General features: G+C 58.8%; 1 protein-coding gene across 1 annotated transcript; it reads right to left on the bottom strand.

The window, feature by feature from the left end:
- Positions 1-207: 207 nt before the first annotated feature.
- Positions 208-9,677, bottom strand: BJ171DRAFT_15850 (glycoside hydrolase family 13 and glycosyltransferase family 5 domain-containing protein). Its single transcript, XM_053105863.1, has 16 exons — positions 9,343-9,677; positions 8,578-8,918; positions 8,309-8,453; positions 8,078-8,145; positions 7,530-7,980; positions 7,224-7,405; positions 7,071-7,106; positions 5,826-6,818; positions 5,128-5,671; positions 4,519-4,949; positions 4,346-4,404; positions 3,942-4,240; positions 3,157-3,782; positions 2,805-3,011; positions 802-2,676; positions 208-551 (listed from the first exon to the last, which is right to left on the bottom strand). Exons 1-16 carry the CDS (start codon positions 9,662-9,664, stop codon positions 288-290), a joined length of 6,843 nt encoding a protein of 2,280 aa, XP_052968715.1. The 5' UTR covers positions 9,665-9,677; the 3' UTR covers positions 208-287.
- Positions 9,678-10,627: the final 950 nt, after the last annotated feature.

Genomic DNA, 10,627 nt, shown 5'->3' with positions numbered 1-10,627 from the left:
ATCGATAGAGATAAAACGATAGAGATAAAACGATAGAGATAGGGCGATAGGGATAAGGCGATCGAGCAAGCGGCTGATTCAAAGCCTGTGTTGTTGGGATGTGTGCGCGACTGTGGGCAAGACGCATAAATTATGGTGCTGCTGGGTGAGTAGAGGACCAATCGGGGGTGTGCGTCAAAGGCAGGGGAGAGAGGGAAGGGGTGGGGTACTTCTAGACCAAGAAGAGCAGCCGGCTACCACTGAGCGGCGAGCAAACAAGCAGCGAGCAAGCAGCAATCAATCGACCTTTACGGCCGCGAGAGCTGCTCCTTGCGGAAGAAGAAGAGATAGCCCAGGGCCACCACAAACTGCAGTCCGAGTCCGACCCAGAAGAGGGGCTTGGCGACGGGGAAGGCAGAGTCGGCGTCGCCGGGCGTCCATGCGCTGGGGTTGGGGAAGACATCGCCAGGTCCCATGCGGTTCGGGGCCGTTAGGGATGCCACGACGATCGTCACGGCACCGGACACCTGGGCAATGACCAGCGCAACCGTGACGTGGACACGGGTCAGGGTCTGTGTTTGGTCGGATCCAATTCCATCGCGGAGGGCCAAGCCAGACACCGAGGATTTCGTGGTGGAGAAGAGCCAAGAACAGAGGCAAGAAAGTACGGACAACAGTCAGCAGCGGCATCAAGAGACAGCGGATCCCCGAGAAGCGCCGCTCGCAATCATCCAGCATCAGAAACCCGCCAGATCCAGATCCAGATCCAGATCCACCTCACCCCGAGGCATTTGCTCCAGTCACAGTCTCCACGAAGCTTACCTGAAGGAGAATGATGCCCAGGCCAACAGACTGGATGGCGTCCAGAATACCAAGCCACAGCCACAGTCCGGTGCCAACGTAGGGTGCGGCAGGGCCGGCCCACGAAAGCATGCCGTAGTTGGCGGTGGCCCACCAGATCTGGGCCCATCGCGGGGCAATGAGTCCGACGGCAAAGATGGGGAGCAGCCACGAGTGGACCTTGGATCCGCGCGCCAGGAGCCACATCAAGCAGCCCCAGATGACACCAAAGAAGACAACGACTTGGACGCCAATCAGAATCGGGTTGGCGTTGGGTTGCTGCCACAGGAACTCCCAGCTTCGTCCGTAGACGGCCGAGAGCCAGTAGTTGCGCAAAATGTCCGAGAAAAGGAACCAAAGCACGAGCTTGCGGCGGAACAGGGTCTTCAGTAGGCCAGGCAGGGACGACGGCATGTGCAGGTAGAACTCTGGCAGTCCATGCGGCAGCAGCAGCCCGATCAAAAGGAAGATCCAGCCAAAGACCAGCGAGAACGCAAAGAGGGCCCACAGCGTGCCCGTGCTGAGGCTGCTGCCAGACTGGATCGCAACGTTGGCCGAGGCCGTGGCCCAGTACCACAGCGCACCGACCCACAGCTGTCGAATGCCTTCAATGACCGAGGCGCGGGTGATCCAGGAGCTGGTGTTGGAGCCGGCGTCGGTGGCAAAGTTCATCGTGAAGTAGAACGGGCCCGAGGCCGACGCAAAGGTATAGAAGCAGACGGCAACGCGCTGGACGGCATACGTGGCCAGAGTGTCCGTCGGCACAGGCATCAGCAGCATCATCACCGTGTAGGCAATGAGCAGGAGCATCGAGATTGAGTAGACGTAGAACGGAATCGTCAGCACGATCTTGGGCGGGAACCGGCGGTAGACGACCCACCAGACCACCGTGCCGATCAGGAACGTGCCCGCGGTGATGTACATGTCGACTTGCGGGCTGACCAGCGAGTTGGTCAGCAGAACGAGCTGGAAGGCCGAGGCGGCGACGAGCTGCCCGAACATGAGCATGATGGTGTAGACGGGCCAACCCTTGCGGATTTCCTTGGACATGAAGCGAGTGACGACCTTGGAGTTGAGGGTGCGCGACAGGGTGCCCATCATGGTGTTGAGCCGATTGGCCTGCAGGTCACGGTAGTATTGCTTCTCGAACTTGTTGATGTAGTAGTCGATCGATAGCGCCTTCATCGACGACTGGATGGTCATGCCCTCCAGCTGCTCCGAGAACTTGGCCTGCATGGCGCCATCCTCGTCCATGAACTGGTCAAAGACCTTCTCCTTGTAGCTGACCTGCAGGGCGATCTTGAGAGCATCAAGGTCGTAGTTGGGTGGACGATAAACCTCGCTTTCGTCTTCGGAATCCGCCCCGCGTGTGGAGACCGAGGGGCTGCCACGGGACGAGACGGGCGGGGTGCCGTAGGGAGTGTAAGGCATCTGCATCGGGGTCTTTTTGAAGCTGCTGCTGGATGATTGAGGAGGGGTTGAGCCTTCGTTGTCCGAAGTAAAGCCGCCCTCGGTATCGCTCGAGCTCCTCTCCGAGGCGATCGACTGCGAAGATTGGTTGCGGCCTCGGAAGCGGCTGGTGTCGAGGGACATGCGACTGGCGGCGGTATCGTCTCCACTGGAGTACAGCGACTTGCGGCTCTTGTTATCGGCAACCTGGCGATCGACAATCGCATGGCGGTACATGCGGAAGACCTTGGCGATCCACTCCTCGACAGGGAAGCGCTGACGTCGGGCGACACTCCGCATGCTGCGCAGGGTCTCGGGCGAAGCCTTCATGGCTTGAGCAAGAGCGGACTCGAGCTGCTTGAGCAAATGGGCATTCTCGGTCGACTCGATCGTGAACCACCAACCGGGCTGTCGAGACGAGGGAGACGGACGAATGTGTGGAGCAAGTAAAGCCGTTGTGTTAGAGCTGATTGCCACGGCCCCCTCTCCTGCCCCCCTCCAATCTGCTCAATGCGCTCATTCAAATGAGCACTCACCATGGTTCCCAGTCCACCGACAAAAGCACCAATACCAAGGACACCGAATCGACCAAACTCGACGGCAACGAGACCGAACGGCTCGTCACGCGAGGGAATAAAGACGAAATCGGGACCGCGGAAGATGCAGTTGGGCAGAGCCACGAACTCTGGGCGGGAATAGACTCGGTTGGGGTACTGCTTCATCAAGTGAGCAAATTTGAGGGCCTGTGCGAGCAGAGAACGCATGGAGAGCGGTTAGAAGACGATGGCTCGACGGTTCGGTCAGCACGATGGCTCAACGGCTGTGATCGAAACGCTCATCGATGCACTCGCATGTTCACGAGCGAATCCAGCGGGACGCTCAACTTACAGCAAGCTTGCCGTACAAATCGACTAATGGGCCAATGCAGATCAGCTGAGTCTTGGGGTTCTCGCTCAAGAACTTTGGAGCCAGATCGGCAATCAAATCCATGCCCTTTTGCTTGGACCAGCGGCCGACAAAGACAAACAGGATGGCGTCCTTATCCTCGGTCAGGCCAGCCCATCGCTGGGCCTCCAGCTTGTACTGGATGCGCTGCTCCTCGTTGCGAGTGTCCTCGCTGCGAGCATCCTCTGGGGTGGCCGGCATCTCAAAGATGGCTTCGTTGCCAAAATCCTTCGGGTTCGGGTTGGGCAGACCCTCGACTTTCTTGAGGCCCCACAGGGCCGGGTATCGCTTGAAGACGCGCTTGCCGTAGCGATCCGAGACACCGGCAGCACCACGGCCGCGCTGGTGGAGGCGGATGTACGAGGCGCCGGCGTGAAGCAAGTTGAAGGTATGGCTGAACTGGACGTATTTGGTGCAGAGCTCCTCGGAGATGTTGAAGGCCATGCAGACATTCTTGCGTTCCTCGGCGGTACGGATGGGCCAAAGACCCTGGAACTCGGCATTGTGGAGCGTCAACACCACAGGGACCTTGGCCGGAAGTAGATACAGAGGAGCAAGGGCGCCATGATCTATCGAGCGGCAAGAGATGGCGGATGTGACTGTCAACTACCTCCACAGAGGACCGAGCTTCCCAAGCTAGCATGTATAAGGGGGGGGGCACAGCAGCATCGACAGGTGAAACCAAGTGGGCGGGCGGCACAGATAGGTTCGCTGCCGATAGCACTTACAGTCCTGGATGTGATAGATGTCTGGGTTTTCGCGCGCAATGATGGCAGCCAGGGCCTGGTTCCACGATGAGTAAAAGACAGCAGACTCAAGGTCGTCCATACGGGTGGGATAGGGCTCCTTGGTGCTTCGAGAGCGGAAGATCGGGGCATCCAGGATGATGTACTTGATGTTCTGGAAGATGTGCACCTGGGTTTCGATGGCATAGGTCTTGCCGTAGACAGTCACATAGATGGGCTCGATGGTCTCGGCCTCGGGGTATTCAACATCGGAAACCTTGGGGACAACCCAGATGATTTTTCTGGCCACCAGGGAGAGGAGAATCCGCAGAGAAATAGCGAAATCAGTGACCCTGCCACGAACGGCTCGTGCTCTGACCGACAAATGAAGGCGGATGGGCGCATACCTGTCGTGCATGAAGCGGCCCATGAGCGAGCAAACGGCAAAGAGGCCGCCGATGCGAACCTAAGCAGAACCGCAAATCGTGTCAATAGCGAGATGTGCCCATGTGCAGGACGAGTCAGATGTGCGGATGATGGCACGGACAGATGCAAGCCGCTGCGGCTGAACAGGCCCCACCTTGATCTTCCAGTCCGGAATCTCGTACTCGAGTGTGCCGATCAAGATGGTTTTTGGATCGCCCTTGTTGCTCTCTTCTGTCTGAGGGGCGACCTTCCATATGGACATGGGTCGCTCGATCGTCGGAGTCTCGACGATGGCATTAAAGTCCGGCGGGCTGGCCATGGGCTCCCACTTGAGATCGTTGAGCTGGACAAAGCCCTCGAGGGCGCGGGCATCGACATGCTTGACGACATAGAACTTGGACTTGAAGAGCCAGATGGCAATCAGGCCACCGAGAAGCGGGCCCAGAAGCAAGAGCATAAAGAAGATGATACTGAACGTAGTGGAGCCACGCGGTTCGAGGGTGTAGGCGTGCGTGGCCTCGTTCAGGCGGATGCGCCATCCAAGGTAGCCTTGCGGGGGATAGGTCAGGTTGATCTTGAGTGTGGCTGCATCACAGGCGGGAAAGCGAACGTTAGGGTGATCGCACGCTATGAACATTGTCCACTTTGACATGTAGAGACCAGAGTTCCATCATTTGCTTCATGTGCTGATTGCAGCCATCAAATGCGCCTATGCCGTTGCTGGTGGAGCAAGCCTACGAGCCCGCTTCATCGACAAACTTACACTGAGAGACAGGTGGCTGCCGGTCGATGATGCCGTCGCCGTCGATATCGACATAAAGCAGGGTGTTGTCGTTATAGACGTCAAACTGCACTTGCGTGGGGAACCACCAAACGAGCGAGAACTCCCAGATGTTGTTGCCGACATAGGTCATGGAGTTGTCAATGCCTTGGTCCATGCCCCACAGGTTGAACTCGCCTTGGACATGCATGCTCTGGAACCGGCGACCGGCATAGGTGCCAACGCCCGAAGCCACCTTCATGGCCGACGAGCCACACAGATGGCACCAGTATTGGACAATAACGTGGCCAAACTGCGAGACGTTGACGGGAGGGGCGGATGTCGCGGTGTACGGGACCCATCCGGACCAGGTGTGGCCAAAATCGGTTGAGATGCGCATCTGGTCAGCGCCTACGGCGGCATGGTGCAGCGTGAATCCAACTTGCGAGCTGTTGTCGGCGACCAAGAGCGTGTCGCTCAAAGTCACATTCGGAAAGACGACGGGGTTGTTATCCAGTCCAACTCGGAACTGAAACCTCGTCGAGGCCTGTGAAGACAATACCAAGGCGGTCAGATCAATGCACATGAACAGATGGATATGCTCGCGCGACTGCGGACCGTTTTTTCGCACATTTGCGCCGACAATATTGCAGGAGACGATGCACTCTCAATCCACGCAAGCAACAGGGGCAGATACAGACCACAATGTCCTTGTTGTTCTGTTGGAAAATGCCGGACTTGATGTGGAAACGGTGGATGCCATCGCCGACGCCGTTCATGACAGCGGACCACATGACGCGACCGGAGGGGACGCCCGGAGGAAGAGTGACATTGGGGGACAGGGTCGTGCACGAGCCGTTGGTGAGGGTGGGCGCTGGGCCAGGGCTGGACTCGAATGTGATGGCGGAGGCAACGGCGTCGCAGTTAATGTCGTCGCTGAAGGTGATCTGGAGCGGGATGTTCAAATTGGCGGCTTGAGGAGAGCGGAGAATGCGCTGGTCATGAGAAGGCGACACGGACGTGATCACCACGGGAGTGGGGGCGTATGCAGTGTTGGGTACGTATGCTGCAAAGCCAAAGGGCGCCAGGGTGATGGCCGGCAGGCAGCCCTGCTGGTTGACCGACGACGGCTGCAAACTGATGGTATCATAGGGCGGGAGGATGTTCTGCAGAACGTTGGAGCCCAGGAAGGGCGAGCGGATCTCCAGAGCGGAGCCACAGTCGAAGGACCAGGTCTTGGTGGTGTTGTAGTTGTGGTAGAGCAGCCAGACGGTGCCGAGCTGGGCGGGAGGTTGGTCACTTGGGGGCTTGGGAATATTCTGGCCAGGGAAATACGTTCGCGAGACACTCCAGAGGCCAAACTCGGAGGGAATGCTGACGCCGAGCATGGCCAAGCTACCGGGGAGATAGACGATCTCGGTCCAGTTGCCCAGCAGATTCAACCCGAAGCCTTCGTTCAGGACAGGATACGACTTGCGCGAGGCATACAAGATCTGGAGGAAGTTGAACGTTGGGTTGCTTGGATCAAAGTGATCGAGATGCACACTGTCATCCAAGCATCCAGTGCGGCCGCTCTCGAAAGGCATCTGGTAGTACTGCCCCGAGGCGTTGCCCTGGAAGCATCCATGAGTTTGCCAGGCCAGGGTGGAGGTGTGGGCCTGACGGCCAAAGACGTAGTTCTCGGCCGAGGAGTCCTGTAAGAATGCGATTCAGATAGCAGCGCGGTTAGTGAGCGAATGGCTGATGAGCTGTCGTAAGCCGCCGAAAAGTCCGTCATCCCACACCGGATATGGAGTTACTGCGTTCCTCCCTGGGGAGAGTCATCGGCGGGCTCAGCAACCAAAAAGACTATGGTGCGGAGCGAGAGCAAATAGAGAGCGAGAGCAAATAGAGGGCAAGAGCAAATAGAGGGCAAGAGCAAATAGAGGGCGAGACAGTGGACTTGCCTGGATGTAGAACTCTTGCTCTTCGCCAAACAAAAGCTGAAAGCAGCACAGAGCAAACCAGGTGAGTCAGCGAGACGAGCGCCGGGACAAGGAAGTGCAGTTATCGGGCTGGACGCATGTCGGATGAATGAAGCATGACGGAGCCGGCCCTACCAGAGGAATGCCGGGCATGACCAAGGTGGTGATAACCATGCCGAGTCGAGCGCGCTCCTTGCCGAGATGCAGAGACGGCCAGCGGAAGGTGTCCTGGTTTGTGACGCCAAACATGTGGCGAGGGTCAAAGGCGCCGGTATTGGCGTTGAAGTTGTCATCGCGGACGAGCATTTCGCTCCAGGCTGAAACAACACCCGTGTTAGAGAAAGCCGATGTCGCCATACAGCAGTGGATGGTGCAAGCGTGAGACGAAGATTGTGACCGATGCTGTGACTGGGAGCGACGATAGTCGACTGACGGACTCACCCTGGGTGAACTCAACCGGGACATCGTATGGCACAGAGAGCTTTCCGTCCAGACCCAGGAAACTCAGCAGGCCGCGGTAAATGCTAAAATGGAAAGCGTAGCCGTCAAGAGCCTGCAGACCTGGTCCGCGCAGCGCGTAGGTTCCGTTGGCGGCAGTGGGGGACATGGCGACCTGTGGCGAAGGCGCACGTTGGTTGGACTGGCGACCACGTCCGAGGTAGATGGCGCCATAGTCGGCGCTTCCAGTGACCTCGCCGACAATCAGGAAGTTGTTCTTTCCGACGCGGCTGGCGCAGGAGCGGACACCGGGGGCAAAGTTTGCGAGGAAATCGGCGGTCATTTGAGTGGCCTTGTCGAGACGAATGCCGTCGATGTCGAGGGCCTCGACGGCAAGACACATCAGAGCGGTGAGCTTGGACTGGACACGGGGATTCCAGTCACGGAGACGATCCTGTTCAAGAAGCAACCAAACACGGAGGGTCAGCGACCAACACAGATCGACAGAAGACACAAGTTGGATGTGCGATGCAGAGTCTCGCTGACTTTACCTGCAGGCCGTTGAACTTGCCGAGCTGGCGTTCCCAGTTTGGATGGACACCGAAAGCCTCCATATCGCCTGCGATCAGCGATGGACAAACGAGGCCAAGAGAGGGTTAGTTCTGGGGGTAGAAGCTCGCCCGCTGAGCCTGGTTGATGCCACATATCGCCTGTCGGGACGCCGCTCCACCTCCCCCCTTGCCAGGAAGCAGTCGCTCTCTGCAAAGCTCAAAGTGCAGTACCATAGTGGTCAAACTCGGAATCATAGCAGCCCTGGCGATATCGGGAAACGACTGCGGTGCCCGACGGATCGACTGTGTCCTGGGGCAGACCGTCGTCGCCCCAGAAACGTGGCAGCACGCAACTCGAGTTCCAGCTGTTGCTGATCTGCGGGGCGAGAGTGTGCCGATGGATTGGGTGGCAACGATCGAGTCAGAGAGCGAGAGGCATCTGGTGTTCAGGGCCAAGAAGACAGGACCACACAAACTGGACGGCATCGGTCGACAAGTACCTGAAAGTCGGCGTAGGTCCGAGAAGTCTTGTAAGAGGCCGTGTATTCGTTGATGTTGAGGGGAACCGTGGCGTTGCCGTACTTGTCGAATTGGATCAAGTCGCCCATGGTGGCGACGGTGACATCGATGACAACGTAGATGCCTCGCTGATGGGCAGCAGCAACCATGGCGCGCCAGTCGCTAACGGACCCAAAGTGCTCGTCGAGAAGGGTCGAATCCAGCGGGTTGTATCCGTGATAGTCCCAGGGCATGTTGGTGAAAGGAGTTCCGGCAATGTACAGACCCTGGATGCCGAGGGTCTGGAAATAGTCGAGGTTGTCGGCCAAACCTTGGACATCGCCTGTGTAGCCGATGCCGAGGCAGAGCTGGGGTCAGAATACCACGGAGGGCGAGATACAGCGAGCTGGCACAGATGCGGCAGACAAGGCCGTCCAGAGGAATCCAAAGGGTCCATCCGAACGCGCTATGGCGCGGACAACACAAGCCTATCCACCATGTATATGGCCCCAGAAACCCCACACAGCCGAGCGGCCCAGACCAGGCCAGAGACCAGGCCAGTCAAAGGACTGTGCAGTACGGGGAGCACTGCATCGGAGGGCGGCAGGCTGGCAAGGGAGGCACAGGACGATACTGCTGTGCGGCGAATTGAGTTGGGTGTCCCTCCCCTCGCTCACCGATCCACACGATCTGAAACAGCGACGCACTGAAGCCACTGATCCGAGCGACGAGAGGGCAAGGCGGACACAGCAGGGGCGAGCACATACCTCCATGGCGCAGGGTTACTTCCATGTCGTCGGTCTCATAGATGGTACCAATGATGTCGTTGTTGGCAGGGTTGCCGTCGGCGAAGCGATCGAGCATCAAGGTATAGAAGGGGAAGCGCCAGTTTTGAGGAGACGGAGTGTAGTTGGTATTGGGCTGATTTGCAGTGTAGAGCAGCGGATCGGTCTGGCCCGCTGCTTGGTTGGTGTTGTATGGGGCATTGGCATCGGAGAGCGGGGCTGAGGAGACAGCACGCAGACATATGAAGATAAGACACAGGAGGCGACCGAGCCCGGGACGCCGCCGCTCGAACGCTGGAGACATGCTAGAGGGTTCGTGCTGGCAGTCGACAGGGCAGGATGAGGATGCGGGAGCCCGAGGAGACAGGAGCGAGACAGGAGCGAGACGGGCGCTGGCTGGGGCAGGCCGCGGATATATGTACCCGTGCAGAAAAGAGTGCACGCAACGGGGGAAGGAGGCAGGTGCCAGTCCGGGAGGACGCCCTGACCCGTGTGAACGCCTCCAGTTTCGCCTAGTGACACGGATGTTCCCCACTGGCGGTACATCCACCACCGGCAAGCCACCACTTGCCCACACTCGCTGCAGCAACAAGCGCCAGGAGTGGCGAAGGAGCAACCAGCCGGGCGAGCTGAGCGGCTGGCAGCAAAGACGCACCCGGCGCAAAAGGCAGCGTCTCGCCAGCGACTCCAGGAGCAGCCCCAAGGACCGCGACTGGGCAGGGAAGGCAGGTCCCTCATTTTTAGCATGCAAGGCAGGTCTTCATTTTGGGAAGGCGGCGGGGACGCGGCGTCCACAACCGAGGCACAAGCGCAGCGAGAGGCAAGCGTTTGTGCTGGGACAAGCACAACAGCGGGCACCAAAGCAGCCCTGTCTACAAGGATGGGCTCGAGTTGTGGCGACCCTCCGCGATCTGGAGGGACAGTCTGTGCATCCACCGCAGCAAGGATGCCGGACGCGTTGCGGTGTGGCGAGAACAGGCCCAGCAACGCAGACATCGGGCACCAACACAGCGGCTCTGTCCCTTGTGCGCGCCCGCGGAACCAGCAAGGCGCGGGCTCGGTGGCGGGAGGGGCAGCGCGTGCCTGCAACACGACCACGCCAATAGCAAAAATGGCGCATGCCTCAGCAGCGGCGGTCTGTCTTGGCAAGGGGTTGGTGAAGCATTGCAGTGTGCTGCAGTGTCGCGCATTGGTGCTGCAGCAACCCAGCTGGCGGCCCCGAACACAGGCCGGTGCCGCCCGAAAAGAAAAGGACCCGCGCACACAC

This window comes from Polychytrium aggregatum (assembly GCF_025602895.1).
Source record: "Polychytrium aggregatum strain JEL109 chromosome Unknown BJ171scaffold_10, whole genome shotgun sequence".
In the NCBI taxonomy this organism is placed as follows: Eukaryota; Fungi; Chytridiomycota; class Chytridiomycetes; order Polychytriales; genus Polychytrium; species Polychytrium aggregatum.
This window is presented reverse-complemented; position numbering and strand designations above follow the sequence as displayed.

Bases quoted from the DNA above. Each gene is read 5' to 3' on its own strand.
- BJ171DRAFT_15850 (XM_053105863.1), bottom strand. From the start codon at position 9,664: ATGTCTCCAGCGTTCGAGCGGCGGCGTCCCGGGCTCGGTCGCCTCCTG. The intron at 8,454-8,577 runs GTACTTGTCGAC...CTCGCCCCGCAG, and splicing joins GGACCTACGCCGACTTTCAG to ATCAGCAACAGCTGGAACTC. The intron at 3,783-3,941 runs GTAAGTGCTATC...GCCGCTCGATAG, and splicing joins CATCTATCACATCCAGGACT to ATCATGGCGCCCTTGCTCCT.